The 27,438-nt window shown below is 37.4% G+C and overlaps 1 protein-coding gene across 5 annotated transcripts in view; it reads right to left on the bottom strand.

Annotated features, from left to right (window-relative positions):
• Window positions 1-27,438, bottom strand: part of BANK1 (B cell scaffold protein with ankyrin repeats 1) — a 153,292-nt gene that overhangs the window by 108,407 nt on the left and 17,447 nt on the right. For all 5 annotated transcript variants that reach the window (XR_010884343.1, XM_067297561.1, XM_067297564.1 and 2 more), the window contains exons 2-5: window positions 23,738-24,136; window positions 14,949-15,014; window positions 2,824-2,972; window positions 943-1,081 (exon numbers count right to left, since the gene is read on the bottom strand). Coding sequence is in view for 4 of the 5 variants with exons in the window: in XM_067297561.1 (XP_067153662.1) it covers window positions 943-1,081; window positions 2,824-2,972; window positions 14,949-15,014; window positions 23,738-24,136 (753 nt within the window). In the remaining variant the exon portion in view is untranslated. The remainder of the gene's footprint in view (window positions 1-942; window positions 1,082-2,823; window positions 2,973-14,948; window positions 15,015-23,737; window positions 24,137-27,438) is intronic.

Here is a 27,438-nt window from a genome sequence, read left to right as displayed (position 1 = left end):
CAGTTTTTTAAAAATTCTAACTCTCTCCACAAAAGAACAGTCCAAGTGGGCAACCCTGAAAATGTAAAAGGGACAAACTACACAATACTAAACAGCTCTCAGGATGCAGGGACAGTGTTCAGGATGAAAATCAGGTCACACATTTAGTCACCCAAAGGTAGCTCCAAGAAGCCTTAGTTCCAAACTGTAGCATGCATTTTTTTTCCCTATCTAATGTTGTATTGCAGTAGTTTTAAAATAAAATATGTAAATACTTTGAGGAATTCACATCATGCAATGGAGTGGCAAGCTAAACTCTGAATGCTGAGGTGGAAAATGGTTTAACTCATAACTCTCATCAAGTGAATGAGGATTGGTGTGGCCCTTAAAACTGTGTTCTAGAGCTCAAAAAAGCAGTGGTTTTTTTGTTTGTTTTAGCATGTTCCAGGTAAAATAGGTAAATAAGGCAACTAAAATTATGGATAGAGGAGCTGGAAAAACTCCTAAGAAACCAGCAGAGCTGAGTCATATAGAGAAATGGCATGGGCATGAAGAAATAACCAAGAAAAGAAATGATTTCCTGTGTCAGTAAGAATTATAGAGAGGAGTATAAATTTACTGCATTAGATATAAAATGAAACATCTTAGTAAGACAGTAATAAGAAAAGAATATTAGCTTTGCATTTTATGGCAGTAATTTTGAAGAATGCTAATCTGTGACTAATCAATGACATTTTAAGACTGCCACCTGCCATTTAACCATACAAAAACAATCTAATAGAACTTAGTTTCCCATAAATCATTCTCTGCATTATTAATAAATGTTCTGTATGCAAAACCCATGTACAGGAAGCACCTATAAAGTAATACTAAAGTCTACTGGGAAGTGAAACTACTTATCAGAAAAAGTGAAGGGAGACCAAAATTTCCAGTTTACTTAAAGGTAAAGAAATTCTCTCTTACCTAAGGCTTTCAGGTACTTGACCTTCTGATTCCAAGAGGCTGGCTGTGTCCTAATTCGTTGATTGTTTGCTATGAATTCAACTTCTAAAGTTTCATCATCTATTTCATCTTTCAACAAAATGAATATTTCACCAGGGTTCTATAAAATCAAAATATGTTCCCATTAGTCCTTCACCCAATAATACTGAAAGTGTAAAATGTAAATTAGAACATAAGTTTAACGGAAAGTTCTTTTAACAATAGCTTCATATAAAACATACCATAATATGTAGCATTTTGAATTCAGCTTACCTAATAATATTTTAAAACAGTACTTAAAAGACATATGTAGATGTATTATTATTTTTTCTAAGACCATTTTACTTTATAGTCTAGAAAAAAAGACATTCAGCCTAATAAGAACCTAAGATACTTTGGACTCACTTAAATTTTTAGAGTGAACTAACAGTAATGTGACACAGAAACAGTGAATAAAGTGAGGAATAGCCCTCTACTGCCTTCTGTACCAGAGGGAATTATACTCCCTTAGAACTTTACTAATCTCAGCAACGAAATAATGGGTATAAGTCATCTCTGAAAGATGGTTTTATAAAGTCATCTTTCATTATAAAGTCATCTTTTGGAGGTATAAATTAATTTTAATAGTGCAAATTACACAGTCTTAGGTAGACTGAAGCAGAAAAAGAACTAGCAAGAAGTTATAGGATGAAGAGTTTTCTTGTGTCTGTTATTTGTTCTCTCTTTTTAGGTTCACACTTCGACATCTCCAAGTACAAGTGACAGTGGTTTAAATTGTAGTGACTTACATTGACATACTGACCTATAATTTTGTTCTGTTTATTTCCCCTTTGAATTTAGACTGTTGTTTTGTGGCACTTCTATTGATTTTCGGTGGAAAAAATATACACTTATGCCACCAGAGAAACTCTAATCTTTGATGAGCAGAAAAAAGAGATTTAATCCATGAGTAACAATTCTCTAGTAAGACACTATCATTTACAATACTATTTCAATCTCCATAATGCAGATTTCTACCAGAGGTAATAGCATTTTTCAAGATTACATTTGTTTTAAAGATGGCCAGTTGCAATTCTCATTGAAAGCCTTCAGGCTTTTGAGTAATTTATAGAGAAGCCAACTTGTATTGTAAGAGAGCAAAACAAGTCAAAATATATCATGTCTTTCATTATTCAGCTGGTAATCTATTACCAAGGCCTGACATATGGAATGGTCTACTGACAAATATGTGCCATTCCATGTACACTGCAACCTTCATATCTGACTATGGCTATTCACTATATGTGTAAAGGAATGTAGCACTGGATATTGTACTTTTTCTGTTTACATTCTCACATATTTTCTCACAGCAACCCTGATTAAAAACAAACACATATGAACATCTGTGTTCATTGGAAATGCATGCAGCTATGCATATATAAATATTTCTGATTTCAACTTAAAATTAGGCAAGGTGCATACACACACAAGCTCTCTAACTCACACAAGCATGCAGGTACCAATACACCCATCATTGGTTTTTCCCAAGAGACTCTTCACATCTCTTGAGAAGTCCCTGCCTTCATGCTTCCTCTAAACTACAAGTTCATGATGACAGTAATATCTCTACCCAAACTGCCAAAAAATTTTAATAGAGATGAAATCCTTTGGAGGCTCTCTCAAATCTATTTTATCTGCAAATCTTTTGGCTGCAGTGTGGATGTGACACAAAGGCAAAATAAATCCCACTGCAGGCTAGATGCACTTTCATTTTGGCTCCTCATTTGTGATTTGTTCTCAAAACTGACAGAGTACGAATGAGATTACAGCAGGGAGAGTAGAGAACATTGTTATCCCAAAGATTTTAGCTTCCCAAAACCTTACTTCACATGATATCCTAGCTGGAAGCACCAATGCTGATCGCCGGTCAGTTTCTAATGTTTCAGAAACTACCTGTGTTTCCAAAAAAAGATCTGTTTCTTCTGATGCTCCTCTGATATTTGACAAGTTAACATCAGTGTTATTCTTGTAATCTGAAATAAATAATACGGAATGAAGATACTGTTAATCATCCCAGATCAATAAAACATGGCAGTGAGGTGGTTTATAACATATTAGAGATTCACATGGCATCTGGAGTCACATTAAGGGCATTGCATGAAATCCTGGCAAAATTCCATTTAATTTAAATGTGGCAAGATTTTCCCCTCTAGCAAAGAGCTTCCCTCTAAAGTTCTGATCCTGCAGTCTTTAGCTGTATGAATAAGCTGTGCTCATATGCTTAGTCTCGTTGAAGTTAAAATAGATATGGGCCTTTTGACCAAGTTTCTGTGACCAATGAGGTCACAGAGGTCAGCCAGTTTTGTAGTTTCGATAGAACAAACCTTTTTTTCTGACAGCATACACTGAGATAAACTGGGATTTTCACCACTCTTGCTTTTCCTGTATTTAAACAAGCATATGCTGCACCTCTGCAATTTGCAGCCCACCTGTCTACAGCAAGGATTTGTATGAGTGCAGTGATACCAGTGAACATATAACTATGATAACAGCCAGGGCATTTCCCTAACACAAAGACTCCACAGCATTTGCCTTCCTTCATATACAAAAGGTAGACGGAAGGTATACATTCTTTTGTAGGATATTCTGGGTTTGGAAGCGCTATGCCAATCATAGCTTGCAACTAGCTTCTTTTCTGTTCTACAGTACCAAGACAGGCCCAAGAGCCACAGTGAATCCTTCACCAAATCACAGAATTTTAATGAGGAAATATAAAAGAATTGACAACTGCATCTGCAGAGCTCTGACTAAGCCTGTGTTTCAGAAAAGCTATTCTTCACACCTGCTGCCTCTCAGCTGTATTATTACTACTCCTTTCCAGACATTCTACTGACTATCATCCTGTACAAAACGTTCTTCCCACCCATCTCAGAGGATTCCTGCAGCTCTTCATCAAGCAGGATTATTCGGTATATTGCAGTCACCTAGTTAGACTAATGATATCATCCCAAGCAGCTCACAGAGCTGAAAAATCCAGACTGGCTGATGAGAGAATATCCTGAGAGACATCAACAGTAACTTGTATTACTGTAAATTATGGAACACTCACAGTCAATTACATTCAAGAACACAAATAACTTTCAGGCACATCTTTTCCTCTTAAATGGATGTAGAATATTAATATAAATTAGTGATGGGAGGAATACTGAGCAGGAGCAATTTGGCTCTGTCCAGACAAGTACCAGAACCATTTTGATTTTTTTCCAAAAGCAACCAAGTGACTGAGGTACACAAACCACTCAGTGCTCCTAAATGACACAGAACGCTTCCCACTCAGCATCAGTACTGGTAATTTACTATCAGTTTTCCCACTTCTTGCTTGTCTTTATTACCCCAGGTATATCCATTTGTCTAAAATTAATGTCCCCTCTCCTTACCCACCTTGCCTTGCTTAAGAAGGCATAGATTTTAATAATAAATGCACCTGCTAAGTGAAGCTATGCCAGGGAATGTAGCAGAGAAATTTGGGTATGCTGTGTCTGATATATGTACTTCTTTTCAGAGATGTGTTTTGATTGTTACAGATGTCTCAGAAGGAAAAACGTATAATTTACCCATGTTTTGTAGAAGCTAAAGGTTCATTGAATATCTATGCTGGGTTGTTCAGTGTTCATCACCAGCTAGTAAAATTTCCCCAGCCCACTCCTGCATATATCCTCATGACTTTAAGGCAAACTAAATCTAATTTTAAGCTGTGAATTCAGTGTAGATTAGTAAAATTGCACTGGAGCTATACTTTGCACAACTGAAGTAGTTTTAATTCAATTTGCTTTAAGTTATTTTGAAAGTGAAATAAACTAAACTGAATGAAGGCCACTTTGATTCTGAATGAGAATCTACCCACAGTTTAATGCAGTTTAACTAATACAGGTGAAAAACTAAGTGCACTGATTTCTCTGATTATCACTGTGTAGGCTAGACCTTATTCAGCACTGCCCTTCAGAAAGAGTCTGGAAGGCCTGAACCCTTGCAGAAGAAAACAACTACAGCCTCGTGTAGGACAATGTATGCCCACAGGATATACTTTAGGAATAGTCTGTGTTCATATTTTAAGTCACTCATAAATTTTATACCAAAGCAGATGGAACTTATTTCAGAAGACAGCTCATATGAGGTGAATGCTTTTTCTTCTGAAAGATTTTCTGCCACTTTAGGCAAAGGATTCTTGTAAAGACAAGAGACATTTCATTACCAGGCAAAATGAAAAGGCCTGAATAGCAAATCTGGTAGTCTCTGGATTCTTGGTTGTTAGCTTTCTAGTTATCATTCTTTGAGCATTGTGTGGACACATTCCAATCTATGTGAAATTCATGATAACTTTATTTCTACAGTCTTCAATCTACATACCAAAAAGGAAAGTAGTTGGTTTCACCTTTTAATGTCTGCAATAATTCACCTACTGAGAAGGTCAATGCTAGAGCTAACAGTTTGATTTAAAATAGGATAAAGTCTTTTACCACATTAATTACATTTTAATATTTTTATTATGCATAGTGATGTATAACTACAATGTCAGGACTTGAGCCCAGTCAGTACTGGGATTATATTACTTCAGAGTTTAGACAAGTTGTTAAGAAATGTGGCTCTTACATCAAAGACTTTGGATGAGGGATTCCGCTGCTGACTGTGAAAGTGGTTAGCAATTTATTAGCTAAAAACCACCAAGGAAGACCTCTCTCAGTATATGTCAGGTCCACATTATCTAAGTATAAATGAAAGAGAAGTACAGCAGTCTAAGAATAACGGGGATCTATACCATTACCACCACCTATTTAGTTGCTACGCTCTAGAACCACCATTTCCAGCATTCAAATTCCTACCAACAGTGTCAGCAGCACTGATCCTAAAATGTTGTGGAACACAAAACAACAAAATGAAGTGTTATTTGTAGATGCTGAACAAGCAATACACCAGGGATTAAGCAAACCTTGGACTGGTGGCGTCAGCTAAAACAATGCAGCTTTTAAGTGATTAATACCACACTGATGAGATTCTAGCAACACAGGTGGAGTATGTGTATAGATACGGTCTGATACGCCCCGATACGCCCCTGAGCTCTCTACTGCATTTGTGTTTAATGTGGGTAGAAGGTGTTGTTTGATGTACAGGTCTTTGGAAAACTTGAATTTTGGACATCTTCAGTATGAATCCTCTTTACAGCCTTTGCAAGTGATGGTTAGGGAATGCCATTAATTCTTAAGGCTTTCAGAAAAATAATCTTTTAACAAGAATTTACAACTGTATGTATAGATTAGCTTAAACAAAACATAAAAGGAGCATGATTATAATGTTGAAGTATCTAAGAAGGGATTTATTAAAGACTATTTGTTACTTGGTGAATGTGTTCTGTTAAGTTTGTATATACAGTGACCTATCTGTGAGGTTCTTACAATGTGGCACTAACAATTAAAATAATGGATGACTAAAAATGTACACTTTCTTGTAAGATCAAAGTATAAGAAAATATTAATAATTTCTAATGTTGCTTAGACAGCACTATGAGCTAGAAGCTAAAAAGAAAGAAAATATATGATACTCTTCCCTTGAGTATTCAGGGTACTCCTGCTGGGAATTATAGTCTATTATAGAGGGTAATAGACCATCACACAGGCCGCTTTTTTTGGCTTGCTTTTTACAAAGATCTATCACTGATCATCACATTGAAAGGACAGATCTTAAATTTAAGTTCATATTTAAATAATCAAATATTACATACATTTACTGTAACAGTTATTCATTTAATTGGGCACAGTGCCGATGTTTTCAATTTTACTTCAGTCTTCTCTCTTAATTCATATAACTTAATACATCAATTTATTATATTTTATACAAAAGCTTTTAGAATACACTATTGCTTTCAGTACCGCATTTTTAACTGAAATCAGGAAATGACTTTGAACTTGCATTGCTCTGCATAAATTGACAAATTTTAATGAAGCCCTTGTGGATTCAACAATTAATGCCTCACCATGGCTTCTGAACAGCTTTCATGTCACATCCAACCTCCTCCCAAAAAAGGAATTCTAACTTTTCAAATATACTTTTTGGTTATCCCTATTGCAGTCTACATGAGGATTATAAACTGTCTCAATGTTTTGACTACTTGGTACTTGCTACATGTTTTGAGTCAACAACGTATGTGACAGATTTGGGTTATTAAAAATAGCAGAAAACTTATGAAAGATAAATAAACTCATATACTTTTATAAACTTATGAAAGATTTATGTTTTCTAAGGTTAACAACAGAATAAGTCTCACAGCTGGTTTTACAAAGGCAAAATGCCTGCAGACATTACTGAATTTCAGTTATATCTTAAGCCTTGCTAAAGCAATGCTAGCTGAGGAACTGAAACATACACTAGCAAACAAGGTCCTCATATATCCCCTAGATCATACAGTGAAGAAGAGGATGACAAATAAAGGCAAGTCAGGTTAGGAACATGACAAGGAATGGAAAGGTGATTAAGCATATGTGACCAACTTGCCACGTGAAAAAAGAGCCATGGTGTCACAGTGTCAAAGATTAAAACAAAGAGGACCACAGGGAAGGGCACTTCCATTCAGCAGACCATTTAGAGTGCATGACCGATCTCACGCAATACAGGGCGACCATTCCCAAGCACCATGTGAAGTATGGGCAGAGGCAGTTCCACTAGGTTTTGTGAGATGTAACAGAAAATATGCTCCTGTGCAAATGATCTGCTGAGTTATTTGCTATTCAAAAGCTTAAAGTCAAACACATTTGTGAATGGTGAGCAGAAGATGGGGACTTAATCTAGGAAAGTACAGCTGTACAGAAAAACAAGGTAACCCTCTGTAATGTGGAGAAATCAGGAAAAAGAATTTATGCATATCATTCTCCCTGCAAGCCACCATAAGCTTATGATAGACATTTATGAAAGTTAATGCTCTTAAAGTACAGCTATTTCTAAATGCTATATGACCAGAGCAGAAAGTGCAGCAGAGTGGGAATCAAAGTCAGCCTTTAACTGCATAAATTGCTCTACAAATGACCTAAGAAAGGCTGTGAGAAACATGGAGGAAGAAAACATCCACCACGTCGGGCCTCATTCAGTAGCTTGTTTTACTCAGCATGAACTTGGGGTTTATTCATTTTTACCATAAGCCCTTGCTAAGATACAATTTCAAAGCCAGTCCCCTTTTTCTGCTCTGCTGAAAAAGTTTTCTTTTACTGATGGTGAGAATGGTCTTGGGAATTTAAAGGTTTCTAAAAATCACAGAAAATGATTAAATATATACTCGAACATATAAACATCTGACTGAAATCTTAATTTTTTTCATTTGTTTTCTATCATGTATAAGTTTCAGAGCAAGGTAATGTATTCATTATTGAACTAGTGTTTAATTATGTTTCTCTCTATGCTGAATCATCTATCTTTTGCAAATACATTGACAGTAAATATTTTCCTCAAAATCATCTTCAGTCCCAGTTTCTGCTTACATGGTTGAGCTTGTCTGTCAAAAATAGCAGTTTTCTGTGAGTTAGCTATTTTGTCCATGTCTCCAAAGTGGGTCTGTTACTTTATTTATGGTGAGCAATTTTTCTTGCAAATAAGCATCAGGCTGACAGTTCCTTTAAAAGCTATAAAGACGAGTGCTTCCTTTTCTGAGTATTTGGAGTTGCTGTTTATGTCGTCTTAGCAACCGATGGTGCTGCAATTTTCATTCATGTCTATTTCTCTACTGTAACAGAGTAATCCCTGGAATTCCTCCAAACCTATTGTTTTATGCATTACTATATACGTACAGGCACACAATAAACTGTTTGTACGTACATTTGATTGCAAAGGTGCATAGCCACCTACTCTTACATTGATCGGGTAGGTTTGTATATAACAGTTTATCACTAATTGTAGCCTAATAGAGCCATCATAAAACCATCTAATGGCAATATAAAAGTCTTATTATGTGTATCCAAATTGGATTTGATAGTACCAAGAAAAAATCCTACCTTCAAAAAAGCAATTTACTACGCACTTATCAATAATCTTTATTTAAGAAATACTTTGTACGAACTTGTAGGTGTTTCTTTATATATATACTTTCATATGATTTTAACTGTATATTCAGAGACAATCTAGAGCTATGACAATTAATCAGTACCTAACTGGACTACTGTTTGAAAGAAGGATTTGCCTTAAACACAACAATCAATGTTTCAGTTTGGATGCATACATTTAGATTAGAAGTTTTTTGGGACAGAGTCCATCTCTTACTACACATCAATTCTTGCTACGTATTATTTTTATTGCAATCATATCGAGGATTTCCGTGCACAGCAGTAGAACTAATAATATGACCAGTTTGCTGAGCATTAGACACATAGTTAGACTGTCCCAAAGGGTTTCTAAACTATCAGGCACACCAATTGGTTTGGAAATAATAACTACCTGCCTGAGGTCATTTAAATGCTGAGCACAACTGTTAATGGAGCTGAAGACTCCTATCTCCCAGTTTCTACATTCAGCATACTTTCATCCTGCCTGCTTTCTAGGGGGGGCAAACTGAAGGCTGGTCCTCTGTGTGAACTGACAGTTCTCAGATATTTAAGTCTAACATTTTATTAAAGAACCCATATATCTACTTCAAGTTAATGGAGTTCTACCAAAGTGAGAACACTTTGGGATTTTTGTTCCAGGTCTCTATGGTATCAATGAAAGTTGTGGATACAGACAACTATACCGTGAAAAGACCACCTACCAATACAAACATTTGTCTTGGGACACTTAGCTGTTGTGGAAGTTCAGGCAAAAATTTGAAAAAGATGGAAGCCTTCTGAAAAGGGCCTTCTAGCAGGGTACATGGAGTAGCACACACACATATCTCACCTATGTTTCACTGAAGAATTGCACAGCACCAAACATTGCCCCAAAACTAAGAGATGTGATGTTGCAACAACAAGAACAGACACAAGCTGTCCTCCAGCTGCTGACTCAGATTACCACTAAAGACAAAAAGATAGTAGAAGCCTCCAGTGTTGGGGAGAAAATCTTCTCCAAAACTCGTTTGTCTTGTAACAGAGTCCCACACCTTGCTTATTATTTCCAAAGGGGCTAGCTTTACCTGCCTAGTAGCCATATTATCACTAAACTACAAGCCAAGCTGTGTATAAACAGCCTGGCCCAAACTGCACACAGTGCTTAGACACAGAAGTGGCACATGACTACATTTTGAATTACACAGGTATAAAAAAAAAAAAAAAAACGCAGCTAGATGGGGGTGTTTCAGAATCAACTCGTACTTCAGGGAAGCACATCTTGCAAGCACTCAAAAGCTCAAATTTGAGGCCAAATGTGAGTTTAAGTTTTTACAGATCATCCTCAAGGAACTACTAGTAAGTAGCCAAACTCTTCCCATATGACCAGGTCTGAAGCTATTCTATTGATGAAGAATATTCTTCTCTACGATCTTTAAAGTTCAAGAAATGACATGGCTGAAAAGACATGAAGTTTAACATAACTGCAGAGTCTTTTAACAACTGCATTGGGAAGGGTGGGGAGAGAGAGAGTGGCAGCTGGCATCCTCAGCTTCACCCAACTCAAAATATAGGATACATATCATTAATAGTATCCAAACTTTTACTGACACAAGACAATGTGCTCCACATTATAGCATCCCTTGAATCAATCCGGTAACTGAAGCTGGCTTGGCTGTGGCAGCTCGTTTATCAAACAGCATATCTTGCTCTGAGTATGACAGCAGAGCTTGGATACCTGCACAGGGGTCTTATCAATCCCTGGATGAAATTTATGATGCTGTTCTTGACCTGTAGAGCTCTAAATTATATGGGTCTTGCCTATCTAAGAGATCATGTGTCTCCTCATCCCATGCTGCCACAGCTGCTGTCAGCAGAAAGACTCAAGCCAGACACACTTGGTATTAAAAAAGAAGTAAAAAAGTGAGTTGTCAGCAAGGCTGACTCACTAGGGGACAGGCTGCTTTACAATTTACTCCCACCTTTGGTTTGAAATAACTAAAATCTATTGACCTTTAGGGCAGGCTAAAAGGCACACTACTTTCTCAGGAACACAATAAAGACTGTTATTTTTAGATATATCTAAAAACTGTGCTTGGTTTCTAACACCTGATTATCTTCCTTTTTTAAGGTTATGAACATCAAAGTAATCTGAGGTCTTTATCTTTTAAGATACTGTCCTTTAATCCAACTTCTAGACCCCAGAATAGGCATGTTTTATTAAAATAAGATTATAGATAGTGTTATAAGAAAGAACAGCAGAGCAGAGGTTCTCCATTAGCTATTCTTTATTTCCAGAAGTGATGCCATCTATTTCATTACAATATGCTGACCTTTCCCCAGGTCAGAATGGGGCAGGAAACAGGTAACGCAGTATGTACATATAAGCTAAGAGGTCACAAGACCTCTGAGCAGGGCCAAAAGATGTCTGCTGTTAAATTAATAGGCAGACAGCTACTATATGTTAACATCATCTTGTGCCCAGCTTACCTGCCCCCGATTGATTCAGTTAATTAGATCTAGGATACAAGCCTTAATGGCAAATGTTAAAAAAGACAAAGCTGTACTACAGAATGGAAACAGCTTGTCTGATGACACCTAATGGGTATTTTAATTTGAGGTTAGATGTAGTTTGCAGGTGAAATAATGAAAGCCAATTCAACAATAAGGCATTCACATTTTTAGCTATGAAGTTATAAGGCTGCAAAGCTGTATACCCAGATCCTAGTCAGATTGCTTCACCTTTCCAACCTTAGTACAAATTATAAATAATGTTTCTTGGGGGAGCAGAAAATTTCCTGAGGAACCACAAGGGAATTTCTCAAAATACAGCTTTCTTGTAACAAAAAATAAGTCTATAGACTTATATAGAAATAAACTTGGAATAAAGTAAACACATAAGAACATTTGTGAGTAGCTACAAGAACTGATTTGTACAGTTTTCAACTACAGGAATGAGTCCTTATAAATTCACATTATGGTGATTAGCATTCCACAACTGGATCTTTTCCATCACTCACAGATACTAGCAAATCAATTCTTTTCACATCTGCTTGTAGCTCATATTTCCCCAAAGGGTCTCAGGGATCATATTGTTTTTCCATTTTCCAATGTACTCTCTGACCTTTTCCCTCAAGACCTTGCACAATTCCCTTTAGTCAATCACTTCTTATCGATTGTTAGTGCTTGCTCATTCCCCATCTATCTTTGCGTTATTGGATATATTGTTTGGGGCTTTTTTCCATTTGTCTTGTCAGCCACTTGCTGCTCTTTCCACCCTTGTTGCTTTAGATTTCTCATTTATGCTTTATACTTTTGATCTGTTCAACTTTCATTCCAGCTGAAGTCTAAACTCCATCTTCTCTCAGCTTGTCCTTTCTTTTGTGCAATATTTGTATACCCAAAACAGACTTTCAGCATGGCAACCTCCACTTAAAGCCTTACCTAAAATGCTGTTCTTTTGTGAGTTTATAGTGTTCCAGCAAAAATCCTTCCTTGGTTTGTAATTTCTCCAGTGATATTGACACTTCTGTTTTGTGCCATATATGCAGTTTAGCACTGTATACACTCTCCTTTTATTAGATAGAAGCAGTCACTGGATAAATTTTTCAAAATTCATCCAGAGTCAAACCTGTCTGGCTAGCCTGAAGATTCACCTATTTTCCACAAGGTACAAACACTGGTTCATTTGCAGCTGCTATCTTACCTACCTTTCTTGGTTTCTAAAAGGCTGAGTCAATGAATCTTGGAAACTGCAACCATTTCACTTCTTGAGGTACTTTTCCCTCCAAAGGTTTTCAGTGGTAATTAGATTATTCTAGGATTGTTCTATGGTACTGCACCACCACAGAAGAAATCTTGACCACTTATTTTCTTACGATCAGTCAGGAATCAGTCTTCTCCTCACGTGTAAGAGATTTTTACGGGAAATCTCTTTTCTCTAGTTAGCCCTTTCACTCATCACAGAAGCGAGAATCTCTTTGGTCCTCTTAGCCATTCCTAGACATCATTAACCAGTAGAGGTTACAATTGCAATTACATAGCATCCACTTGGAATCCCCTAAGACTTCTTAGCCACCAGCAGGAGGAAGGTTGCACTAGGAATGCAAGAACTGTGTGATGCTCATTTTACTGGTGTGGTACATGAGTCTCCTAAGTGGTGAGAATGAAAGTGAGTTTACAATAGAAACAACAAGTTTTCAGACCTCTCCTTCTCAAGTGCTTCAATACAACCAGTGCTATCAAGATGGCACCCAAAACCTGACTTAGAGCTGTGGTCTGAAAGGCAACTCCAGCAAAGTTTAAGTGAAATTGTTTTCTTCAGTACAATACTTTGTTAGTTAGAAAATCATAAATTCATTTTATACCAACATCAGCCATTCAGCTGATGGGAAACTTCGACTTAAAGCCGCTCTTCAAGTCACCATATAAAAGCAGAGAGGGATTCATATGAACAAAGAGTCAGGGTGTAAAGGGGGAGTAACTCAGGGAACATCTCCCCATCTCTTACATCTCCCCTTTCTTTTCTTGGGCTTCTCCGTTTTCCCTAAACGTTCCCTCTTCTACTGGCTTATTCTCTAGAGAGTGAGCCAGTAATGACAAAAAACCCTTCTTTTATACTAGCAGACTTGTTGAAAGCACTGAGCCACAGCTCATCCAACCCAGGACCGAAAAAGACATCCTTAGAAACCTTGACAATAGTCTGTGGGGATAAAATAGTGCAGCTTTACAGCAGTTTTCTGCTTGAGATCACACCAGTAAGCCTGAGATGCTAAGAAGGTCATGAACAGACTTGGCTGGGAATGAGGGGAGACTAATAGGAAAAGATTTAGTAGAGTTGTTGCTCCTTAGTACCCACTTCCACACTAAACACATTTCAGAGGGGCTTAGTTCTAGTCTGGACCTGTGGACTGCACACCTGTTAGCGTTTGAAGTGAATCCAGCGAGCTCCTTGGGCACACTTTCCATTTTCGTTTGTCTTGAGAAGAATCCAGTCCATACATTCCAAGACCATTCTGCATTGTGAACCAAAGTATGGCTAGTAGGAATGACTGGGATGTTTGCATCAAAAGTACAAAGGTTGATGCCTCTGTCCTGACATTAACTCAAGAAGCTAAAATTCTAAACTCCATACACCACCATGTATATTGAATTCATCCCAGTAAAGAAGAGCCAATGAGCTTGCAGCATCCTTCTGCTTTAACACGTAGCCAGCAAAACTTAACCCTAGAGCCAGTAGCCTCAGAGTCCAGCAGCACAGAACTGATAAGCCAAGAATTCCCCAAAAACATTTAGTTGGCCTCAAAGCCTTCTTCAGTCAGCAAGCTGGTGGTGCTGAGCCAGTGACTTCGCAAAGGTGTCTGACCTGGTTGGTGTCAACCCAGAGTTGTTTCAGTTAGAATTGGGGATACAAAACATGTTATGTGGCTCTTTGCTAAAAGCAAATGGAGATTTCGCCCTTCCCTTTTCCCCAGTATGACTCTTCATGGGCTTTCATAAATGCAAATAAACCAGAATGACAAATGCCAAGAGGAGCTGAAGTCTGGATGTAGAACTTCTCCCAAACTCTGGCTGTTTCTGAGTGATGCTGCAAATGTAACACAAATAGGATTTTTCTACCCAAAGTCTCAGATCAGCCCCCTTTCTACTACATAGTAGAAGTACGATGGGAACAGAAAAGGAAAGCTTTCCACGTCTTCCTTTTTCTGTACTCTGAAATTCAAGGAAAAGGGAAATGTCCCTGTCAGATCTCTTCCCCTTTTCACACTCCTCACAAGAACATGTGGGTTGTGGATGTGTGGGTGGATGTTTGAGAACAAGGCATGTTCCTCTACACAGCTAAGGCAAGGTTAGTTTATTGCCTTTCATGTCTGACAAGATGTAAGAAAACAAATTAATTTTCTGAAGAGTACTGGCTTTATTTTAGTAAATGCAAGGGGAATTCAAACTCACCATCTGCAAGAACTGCTTCATATACATAAGACAGAGAGTCCTCAAGGTTTTTGTTCTGTGGTTTACCTAGGAAAAAAGAATAATTTGTTAATGGGTATCTCCTTGGAAATAACTTTAAATGGTCATCAACTTTGATGATAGTGACCATCACTATCCTACTTGAATGTTTCTCAGAATCTTTAGTTTGCTCTCAGGAAGATCGCAACATCAGAAATCAAACAAAAAAAAAATCAAAAATCTAAAATTTGGCAAAATAAAGCAGAGTTAAGAAAACAAATGAACAAACAACCTGGTACCTCAGAAATAAGGAAATATCAGGACACCTATTTTCATTTTTTTAAATAAAATTCTGGATATTATTTTAGATGTAAGACAAAGCTATTTTAAAGATACAGTTTCACAGTCTAAAAAAAAAAGGGGGGGGCGAACTAGGGGGCATGGAGAGGAATAAGCCTATTCCTTTTCATTAAAGTTCCCTGTAACAAATCTTGCCGATTTACTATAGCATATAAGAAATGTGGGCTTGAACCTGTGAGAAGTTTCCCTGAAGGTCAACATAGCAGACATAGGGAGAAAAGTTGGGCAAAAGGAAAGAATAGGACCATATGTAGGAAGGTGAGAAACTGAAAATGGATGGGAAGACTGGGGTCTGGAAGATAAGACAGCTGTGCAAGGCTGTTTGACAATATAGTAAATCTGTCCGCACAGTTTCTATTACTGGATCAAAAACGCCATGGCCACATTATGCAAAGTACTGGTCAAATATTGAAAAAAACCTTCTGTCAATTCAGATTTGTTCAGAAGATTTTGACAGATTAATAAGTACCAGGAGACTTTCTATCAGATCACACAAAATCTGTCTGTGCCACTCTTTCTTTATGCTGGATCAAGTTACTACCCATTCTTCCACATCTGGTAACAATGGCATGAGAGAGAGGCCTGTTTGAGCTCCATACTGTGACATCCAGCAAACTCAACAGAAATTCTATTGTACAGTACTTGTGGAATCACTCAAAAATTACCTTTCTCCTTTTGAGGAAATTGTTCACTATTTTTTTTTAAACGTGATCTATACTGTGGACAGTACACAAGATAGACCTACTACTCTGGTATGGACTTGTGGTTTTGTACTAAAAGAAGCTGCTGTCTATCATATTCTTATGCATTTATTCTTTTAATAACAGGAGTCCAGTGAATGAGAAGGGGATTCCAGAGACAGAAGGTGCAGCGATATTCATTGACTGCTGCTCTGGAGAATTTAAGTCATTCCCTCTGTTACTATCCTGGAGTTTCTAGGCAAAATACTGGCAAGCCTTTTAAAATATGCTTTTCAAAAGGGCTCATTAGTTGCGTATTGCACTTTCTGTGAATGACCAGCTTAAGACTTTACAGCTGATCTGCAGACATCTGACCAGTCACAACTGCAATTGAATTTAAGGGGAGTTTGGATATGGACATAAAAAGCACTATATACTGGTAAATGTTCTGAAAAGTCATGCTTCAAAGTGGTATTAGAAGTAGTAGAAATGTCTCACCTTAATCTTGCTAAATACTAATATGTAAAATGGTGATCAAATCAACTAACATTTGGATAGCACTTGGATACTACAGAAATCAGTTATACAGAAAAGCACATCAGGAAAAAGCACAAAGGAAATCAATAATTCTGTTTTCTCAACAGGATTTGAATGGCATTCAATATATAAATAATGTGACCACAAACTCAAACACAAAAAGTATCATATAACTGCTAATTAACTGAGCACTATTTATCCTGTGTACTAATGAGGCCAGGTTCTTAAGGGGGGGGGGGAAAAGGATGCACTTACATAATTAAAGGCAGTCAATGCATATGAACAAGGGGCCTAATTAAATTCTAATAGGCTACTTTATATCTGTTACTTTCTTACTTTTGAACACCTCATTTTGTAACTTTATTAATAGTTTCTGGACCAAGCTCTGTCAGAGCCATTTAAGTACGTACAGAGAAATCCCACCAAGAGCAAAATTTGATTCTATACAAAAAAGCTGGGGTTTTTTTTGTTTTTTTTTTTTTGCTATCCTAATATTGATTTTCTTCAGTATGAATTTAAAAAGGTATTCCGCTTCTTTTATTCAGAGACAGTTATTACAATTCTTTTATTCAGGAAACGATAATGACCCTTGCTTTATCTCTTTTCTAAGAAGCTGACACTGGCTTAGCAGAAATACATCATGGTCAAATTACAAATATCACTTTTGTTATAATGACATTTGTGTGCCAAAATAATATACAAAGAATGCACTTCCAGAGGATTCTATAGATGCCTTCCAGTAACAGTTTTTCAATAATTATCATAGTTAACCATAATATAAAACCAGACAAGAGTTTGTAAGTAATATCTTATATGAAGGACATGTGTGACTACAGATTCACATAGCCATTTTATAGCTCTAGCTTCAAAATACCTGCTGGAAATCTTAAACTTCAGTTATTTGTGAGCCTTACAACTGCAAATAAATACTGACTAATGTCTGTAAACAAGACAAGCTTTGATGATGTCCACTTGCAACCTTGAAAAAACAGAGTAATGGCAATAAAACCAGTCATTCATTTAAAAAATAAAAAATGTATAAGCTATAAAAACAACACTAAAATCACTGTACATTAATTAAAATTAAAACATTACTCCTACAGCATGTACATGTCCTATGTCTTATAGCATTAATAAAACTCATTAGAAACTTGTCCTAAATGTTGTTAAAAGACATTCATTTTAAGATGTCAGTGCATTCACTTTTCCAGGTGTAAGCAGTTTTCATCCAATTAGTGTCTAAAATAAGAGAAAAACATCACATGCATGATGCATACTTCAGTATGCAAGGGTACAGATCACCATGACTGGCTAGACAGATCAAAACTTGAACTGTCAGGAAATCTGACTATATGATGAAGAAAAGTCTTCTCTGGATTTTGCAGATTAAGAAAAGGAGGAGCAGAGAAGTCAAGCTGTTTAACTAGCAGGGCCTGGCATTCTCAAGAGCCTATCTATGGTTGCCACCTCCAGGCTGCCAGTTCAGTTTCACTTCTGGTTAGAAATAGCCAGGATCAGGTGCCATATGCAAGAAGCTAGTGATGCTAATCACATTTTTTCACTGATACTTGTCCTCATTACAAAGAAAACCCTGCCACTGCATTGGTGCCCCTGCAATCAGTCCGCATGGAGATGGAGAAACACAACATGTCAGAAAGATTAATTAATCCAGTAATCCTAGCAGCAGCCTCCACAAAGCGGTTCAGAGACTCATTGGCAGGGCAAAATGGGAAAGAACTATACTGTAGTATATTTCAGCTATCCAAAAGCCCCTTTTGCTAGTGATAAATTCATCCAGATTATTTTGGTTTTAATCAGGAAGAAGTTTAATCGCCATTTGAGATGCTCCTCTGTAAGCAGAGGACTTTACTGTCTTAAAGCACCAACAGTAGCATCCACTGTCCGAATCTAAATATGTTGGGTGAGAAGGAAAAGGACACAGTTGTGCCTCATCTACTGCACCCTCTACTAGCAGCGAGCAAGGCCAGAACCACCTTCTTACTTCCCTCTATTTATTCTGCCATGTGTGTTCACATGAAAAATCTTTACAACCCAGGCTTTAGTTCAATATTCACAAAGGAAAGAAATCACACACAAATCACGCTGTATTCAGTATTAATGCCCCCCCCCCCAAAAATAGCATTTTTTGTTTCCTCTTGACCTTTAGTTCTTTTTAGCACTTTGCCTTCATTTCTTTGTAGCCTCCAAGCCATTGTCAAAACCTGGCTGAAATACTTGCCCACTGAAGCCAATGGTAAAGATCTCACTTAAACCAGGCTTTTTGCTCATCAGCACAAGTCCTGCCGACAATGAAAAAAAATTCACATTTTGATTACTTACTCCCATTTGAGTATCAGTGTGAAAGAGGATTTTATAGGAGAATAAATGAACTAGTGGATCCAAAATGTGAGGTATTATTTTGGTATTCAAACATTATACCCAAATTCATCCCTGGTATAATTCCAATAACATTAACACCAATGTGCCGGAAATGAATCAGGAAACTGATACCATAAAGGTTTATGGTAAGAATATATTGGTTTATTTCTCTTTTCTGTGACCTGCACAATGGCAGCCATACATTTGAAGTGGGCTGAAGACTTTACATATGTTAAATCCCATTTTAAGCACAATTAAGAGACAAATACAAAATGCTGGTATCTCATTACTCCAGAGCTATACCTTACTAGTAGTTGCAAAAGCAGTTTTTCTTAAAACCACTCTTTTTGGTGATTAAAATTCTGTGCTGGCATACTGAATACTTTTCAGTTAACAATCAGAAATTAATGGCATATTGCTGTCTCAGGCAAAAGTTACATATTCCTTCTGAGAACCCTGCCCAGGTTGTCAAAGACTGTGGATGCAGTTTTCTATCTGGGTTATCTTACTTAATGCACCTATTTCCAGTTTTCAATATAATAGCAGATATAAATGGTTACACATGGGTTTCTTGAGCAGTTCTTAGCCGCCCATTTTTATAGCAGCAGATTCTCTTCATATCATGGCAAAAAGAGCCTGCCGTTTCTTAGAGAAAAGGCCGGAAATAGAAGTGACAAGAATCGTTAAGTTTTTTGTGAGCTGTGTAAACACAATCAAACCTAATAAAACATCGAGCAGACTAATGGATACTAAGACGCATCTGAACTGAGAAGTCCCACAAAAAAGTCTCATAAAAGTGTCAGCACGCTTTAGAAATAGTGACACAGGGACATACCTGTACTAGATAAGAACTGCAAAACCTGTCTTCCTTTTGCATCATCAATACTGAGGCACAAATAATTGCAAGAGGAATTTACGGCTTTTAGAGATTAAGTACTTATAGCTGCAAATATTTTGTCTATCTATATCTGCAAATCACTTGCTTAAATATACAAACAGTCTGAATTTGAAGTACAAGTGATTTCAAGACTACGCAAGTTTAGGCAGAAAAAACCCAAGATATTCAATTAATACATCAAAAGTATGTCAATTTGACAAGAAAGAGGTACACAGTTCAGCAAACTGAAGTGGTAGAAAGGAAAAGGACTGATGCAAACAAAATGCATCTTCTGATTCTACTTTCACAGAAAGCTGCTGCAAAGAAAAGTCAGAATGCTAATTAACTAGAGTCACACTGGGTCATCTTCGATGATAACACAGAAAAATAAATTTTCTGAATATTCCACTCTTTCTCAGAGTGGAATATACCAATCTGAAAAACAATACTAAGTCTGAATGTAAGAGTTTCAGACAGTATTGCTGTAAAAATGCTTTTGTGAACACACCTTGATAAATGAATCTCTTGACAGCAACAAAAATATTTGCATTCTTCTTTATGTGTACAGTGAGTATAATAAAATCTGTCACCATCAAGGAAACACATGTTAGAAAGGTCAGTTTCCATGTCTCAGTTTTCCATTTGCTCCCCCCAGAATATGCACAAACAGGGAATGACAAACCCTTCAGATTTTGTGTTTGAATACTACAGGGTGAACAAGCTCTGTGTTGGGTACAAAACCCCCTACACCTTGCATTTTGTTTAGCTTTACTGAGTATTTTAATTAGTAATACTTTTTGACTAGCATTTTTGGGATACGTACTGCTTTAGAGGTAGAAGGAAGTGCCAACAAATAAAGAGCACCACCTGACCCAAAGCGATGAATTTGGCACCACCTGGTAGGTGAGAGGCTGTTCAAAAATAATTGGGGGGCAGAGCCGAGGGGGGGGAATAAAATTGGATTTATTCATGTACTCTTTCTATCTCAGACTGTTCAGACAGTGCAAAGAGAATGGAGTCAAGAAAAGAGACTGCTGAGAACTTACCTTGCCTGGGAACTGCAGTGTACAGAGAAAGCTATAGTGGCAGGGTGGTGCTTACTAGCACCTAAGCTACACCATTAATAACTCTCTTCAGGACTGTAAGATAATGACCTGAATTAGCATCCATCTTCCATTGTTCTTACTAATTCCGAGCTGTTCCCGAACCCTGGAATCAATCAGACCTAGCACCTTGAGGGCCTGCTGTCCTATGGGATTAACTGAATTTAGTTGTGGTGGAGAATAACAGTGTGGTCCCAGGTAATCACTGTAATTAAAGCATGTCACTTCTCTACAAATTCTGACACTTGTAGAGTGACAGCTCTTTGTTAATACTGAGGAGACATGAAGGTACAAATGTATGGAGGAAAAAAATTAACAGTAATGAATAGTGTTTATGAAAAGAGGGAAAGGAAAAGAATGAAGAATACACGTAAGTGTTTTGATCACTTTCTCCAAAAGTAGAAATATCAGGAACAACAGATAAGCACAGAAAACAAAAGAGGTGGAAGAAGATGACCTATATGAAGAGAGACAGGAAATCCTGTGAGCGCATAGTCCTGAAGAAAGGCATACAAAAATTGTGCCACAGGAGAAGCCGAGTATACTTAACAGCCTTAGCAAGCCATTTTAAACACAAAGGAAAATGTTTTTCCCAAATGCACAACCTGTCAAAATCCCTGTCACAGATATCACAAAAGTGAAGAGCTTAACAGAACTCTACTAAAGAGTAACACAAATACAGACACTGCAAACAGTAACCATTACATTTAAGCAGAGATAAATAATGATAAGAGATGGACATCCTTATTCCTCAGAGCTTAAATTAACACCCAGGTAACAGCAAATTTGCACTGGGAATATTTACATTGTGTAGAGTTCTGCTAGCAAGCACTGTATCTCAGCTGGCCTACCTGATGGCCGGGGCACATCAATGCAGAAAAAACAAGGTCAGAGCATTTATCTCAGCGATCTGTATGGAGGAGGGCTTACACCACCAAGCACCAGGCAGCAACACTACTCCCAGTCCCCAAACCAGTTCAGTCACCTGAACTCGTCTGATCTCAGCTGCAGTCTGTGCATGCCTTGCAAAGATGTACACACTGAAACCAAAGTCTTTGACAACTATTCATTAACTCATCTTTGTACTCTTCTCTGAAGCCGCTGACACCAGCCACTGCCAAAGAAAAGACCATTTGAGCACCTATTGATTGCTTGACGTTACATTCTACAGTAAAATCCTGAAGGCAGATGCAATAAATATTTTGTGAATGTGCAGACCAAAGTGAAGAACTATCATCTTTCTTCTAGGAAAATGTTTATCTTTTTAGAAGAGTTTGCAATTTCTTGTGCATGAGTCAACTGACAGTCTCTGGGACCAGTTCCTTCTATATACACACACATACATGGCATAGACCATTGATTTTATTCCACTGAAAAGCTGCTCAGGAATTTTTCTCTGAAGCTAAATATCAGACACTGTTGAAAAGTGCAACCATTACCTCCTTAAACCAAACTGGGCGACTTTAATTAGCTCCAAAACCTAAACCATGACAGACGCTCAGAAGAAAAGGATATACTGACGAAAAGGTTAATAAATACTGATCAGCAAGAAATGTTAAAAAGAAGAGATTTTGGGAAAGGGGGAGAGTAAAACTTAGTTTTGCAAGCACAGATCTGAACTAGCCAGACTGTATAGTCAGAACATATGTGTGCAGACACATTTGGGGCACATCTGAAAGCAATATAGCCTGCTTAAGCTTATCTGCTCAAGCACAAGGCAGCACGGACATCCAACTAGCTCACTCTGACTCAGCTGGGGTCTCTGTGCCTGTGTGCTCAAAGGAATACCCTTGCTTGCTTATTTGAATCCAACATGCTTCCAGATACAGGTTCATCTCAGAGTAAAACTCCTGAGCTGCAGGATATCCTTCTCAAGACCAAGCTCCTGTGCCAGTAAAGTGGCAACTTGCAGATTAACAGGACAGAACCACAATGTTCTGCTCAGCACACAAAACAGCACGAGCTGAGAGCAACAAGAGACTTAGAGACTACAAAGAAGCAACGGTAAATATGCTCTCAAAGGAAAATATGCAGCCATCTGTCTGAAACCTGTCCATAACTTAGGTCATCCCTCCAAAGTGGCCGAGACGCCTGTCTTCCCAAAAAACTACTTCTCAGTTACATTTGTGCAGTCTGCCAAAGTACTTGCAGATTAAGCTTAACCACATGCACAGACCAGCACAGGACCTCTTTGCCACTTCAGTACCACCCATCCTCAGGAAAAAAAAGTTTTTCTTACATTTCAGGAAGGGCTAATTTTTATTTCAAATGCTTCTTTGTTGCTTCCATGGATGTGCAAACATATACAAACATGGATCTTCCAGAACAGACTTTTTTCTTGAGTTTGTAAAAGGGAAAGGGAACTTCTGCTCTTACAGCTTGTGTGACACACTGGAAATGATGCCATCCACAAAATTGGGGCTTACTAAGTAATTATTTTTCACGCAGTCAGGTTTAGCTAGAGAGATATATGTTGTCACATTAAAGCATTCTGAAAGACATGAAATATAAACCCAGATTTTTGTACAATTGCTGAGATTTGTAAACTCAGGAAACAAACAAGTGCATGTCAGCTCTTTAATCTTACCATGACAGGGTGATGGTAGGTTCACAGATGCCAGTGGCAGCTTTTAGACTTTCCAAAGCTGCTTCCTTGTGAAACTGAAGCTAGACTAAGAATACAACAGTTTCAACAGAATTCAGTGGAAAATGCTTCATCAAGAAAACTAAAACTGTTGGACCAAGCTGAAAAGTGATTATTTCTTCAGAAAATTTTAATTATCACTTTTTTCCCTTTCAAATGATATTAATACAGCTAGAACACTACATTAGTAAAAGTTTTGGGGTTTAGATTACCTGATTGAATAATTCCAGTAACAATGGAGAGATATTCCTCAGGTTCTTGATCAGTGGAGATCTCTTTGCTGCCTCCATCTAAAGTCAGCATGTCATAAAGAATGTCTGAATTCTCTACCCCACAAAGTAGAATCACCACATTATCTGGAGGTTTGAGAACTTGCTCAAGAAAATAACCTCTCTTTTGATTCAAACTTTTAAGAAGTCCACATGATAGTATCAGCAGTTTACATTTGTAACAGGATAAAGAAAATAACTCCAGGTGCTTGACAGAAGAAGTCTCAAGACTGTAGAGTAAGATTCCTTCTTCATTCAGGATGTGTCTGAAAAGAGTTTTTAAATACAGAGCCCACTCTTCTGCTTCTTGTTCATAAATCACGAGAATATCCTTCGTATGTTCTAAAGAGAAGAAAACATTTAAAAATCATTTAGAACTCATTTTAAATATCAGAAGCCAGAATGTTAGTTTCTCCCCCCTCTTAACACCTTGAGGTGCTCAAGAAACAGGACAGAAACAGGATCAGCCTGAAATGACAACCAACTCCTTATTTCTAGATGAAGGCAGAAAGATTGTCCACAAAAATGCTGACAAAACAGCTCAGAATATGGTATGTTCACAACAGCTTCAACTAGTATTTAAGAATAAATACTGAAATTGCAGTGTTGAAAGCAGTGCATTCACACATTCCGCTCACTCAGAGATTATTGATGAATGGGTGATACCGTTAAATATGCAACAGTTAGCTTTTAATGACAACAATAAAGAATATATATTTGAATACTGGACATGATTTGACTTCACTAGAAACAGAATCGATGTGTTTAGGACATTTTGGTAGTATGGTATTAAGATGGTTGTTAGTCTTTTTCTACTGCCTTTATTCTAACAAAATTATTTATGAATCTAATAAAAATACATCTAGAATGGCTTTTTCTAGTTCTGCTTTCTCATTGAGATGCATAACAATGCTATTAAGATGACTAACATTCATCCACGCTGTTAATAAGGGGATGGTATGAAACCATACTGATTTGCTGATCAATACAAATACACATTAAAATATCAAGGTAATTTAATCCCACTGGAGTAGTTCACAATCACAGGGAGCCTCACAACAGCCATGTGGGGCAACAATAAGACTTGGGAACAGATGCAGCTGCTGCACTTCATTTCTGCTGCACTCCATGGCATCTCCCAGGTTCCTGATGAGCCAGGCAATCTGACCAGCACTTGCTTGTCATGCACCAGGGCTGCTTCTTCAATAATACCAAACGAAAGGAAATACAAGGGAAATGGTGGACACACAGAGCTAAAATGTTTCTTGAGCACACATTAGATCTGGATACTGGGATGCACTTTTGGGTAGCTAAGGAGGATAAACAGCTTGTTAGGAGTCCCATAGAAAGTCCACAGTGCAAATAAGAAATTGAACCTAGACTTCCAGGGTCCAGGATTAGTGCTTTAACCATTTGACCTTTCGTCTTTTTAAAATATTTCTAAACTTTGTTCATTTATTTTTTACTCAGGAGAGATTTCAAACAAAGTTTACCCAGGTGAAGGCAAACTGAAGATTGTAGAACAGAGATGCTATGGCTTAGCCCCTTGAGTTTATTACTTGTCTATAAACAGCCTTGAGGAAAGCTGCTTTCTTTCAAACATTTGAGAATGTTCATCCTTTCAAAAAAAAAAAAAAAGTTTTGTGTCATAGGAAACCATACAGGGCTGCACTGAATAGGATAGTGAATGATGACATTTCAGGATGACTGACTCTGAATAATACACTTAAATGGTGTGATATTTGTTAAAATACATTTGGAATAGTGAAGGCCACATCTGCCATGATGAAAGCAAAAAAGTATTCCGAAAAATGTCTGCTGTTGCTGAAATGCTAAAATTTAATTATAAAAATAAATAGTACTGTATTCCTTTTTTAACTCAGAACAAAATTGTGTTTTATGGCACTAGAATAAGAAGTCTACTTATGATTTTACAGAACTTAGCTGCACTGTTATTTGTTTTCAGAATCTTGTCCGATTTTCTGTAAGTCTCACAAAGAAGTAAAGAGCAAAAAGCTATGAAGTCTCCTGTGTAGTTTCAGGAGAGGAAATTGTATTCAGAGTAGTCAGGCCAGAAGGTCTTTCAGTCTGACCATACCATTTCATACCACAGGAGATGGAATAACCAAACAACTTCTATTTCCAGCCCATAATTTCTAAAAGCACTACAATGGTCCTTTAAAAGTACTGATTTAAAGAGGCTGCCTAATCTTTGAATTTAGATTTCATTTGAATTTGTTCAGTTTCAGTTTCCAGCCACAGAATGTCATTTTATCTTTTTCTGCAAATTTGAAGAACTCTCTGCCCCAGAAATCCCTCCCTAAGGTCTTCAGACCTCATGAAATGACTCTTAGCTTTGCCTTGGTTACAGTTCATAAACTGAGCTTATTACATTTCTCACTAGGAAAGATTTTGTAGAACTCCTACCACTCTTTCTGAACTTTTGTGAACTCTTTCAGCTTCTCAAAATATTTTCTGAGAAACCAAAAGCTGTATACAGGATAGCAGTTCCTTGATACAGTATACAGGAAGAATAAAATCTTAATCTCACTTGAGATTGCCTTGGTTATGCACAGAAAGATCACATTCAGTCTTTAAGTTTAAAGGCGTCATCATAAATTCATGCTCAGCTGCACTTCTTATTAGGATGGACTTGGGCAAGGACATAGCTAAGAGGAATTGCAAGGAAGGATAAAAGAGGTTGGGTTCTGAAGCCATGTTTGAATTGAAGGGTAAAAGCATTTGCTTTCCTGATTGCGCAAAGAGGGATCTACTGGAGTCTGCCACAGCATCTGGTTGGCCAGGACACTGGGTTTCCTCTCCCCATAAAGGACAGGACTGGGAAGGAATGGTGCACACCTGCACCACATCCCTGTGCAGACTGGAAGTGCCCAAGAGGCACTCCTAGATCCTGGAGCAGGAAAGCACACCAGATCTGACCCTTCAGGAATAGTTCAAGAGCTCCCAGTGTGCTGGGCATAGATGAGTATGTTTTTAGGCAGAAATATCTGTAAAGAGCTGACATTATACAGTAATCATAATAAAACTATACACACAGGCATGAAGTCCACCCTTGTGCAAATGGACAGTACAAGACTTGAATACTTAAGAAATTCTAAAGATAAAAGTGAGGAAGTTGCCTTAAAGTGATAAAAGAAGAAGTAGTAATTCTTCTTCTGTACAGTGTTTCTACACCTAAGTCTGCAGCTTTGATCTTAGCTAAGAGTGAATGAGAGAGTTTTAAAGATGTTTATTGAAGGCTTGATTGCATTTCTTTTTAACAATAATGATTTTTAAATGAGAAAGAATACTTTATTTGTATACAAAACAGGAGTGAAATATATCTAATACCAAACCTGATGGAAGAAAAGCTAAGACATGCATCTCATAAAACTAACTTAATACAGCTGCCATATTTCATTTGTCTTTTCTATCTGTATAAGAGGGAAGAGCCATATCACTGAGTAAAGACTCCTACTGAGCTAGGTTTTTATGCTGCAGTTTGGTGCAACGCTTTTTGGCTTGAAGACGACAACTAGTGCTATTAAATTACCTATAGCTGGCTTTGATTTAGAAGTGGGAAACCAAATGTGGCTTTATTTTGAATTATATGCTTGTATTTACTTTTTTTCTGCCATTGATTT

Source organism: Apteryx mantelli, chromosome 5 (assembly GCF_036417845.1).
Source record: "Apteryx mantelli isolate bAptMan1 chromosome 5, bAptMan1.hap1, whole genome shotgun sequence".
NCBI lineage: Eukaryota > Metazoa > Chordata > Aves > Apterygiformes > Apterygidae > Apteryx > Apteryx mantelli.
Note: the sequence above shows the minus strand (reverse complement) of the source record. Positions and strands in the feature narration are given on the sequence as shown.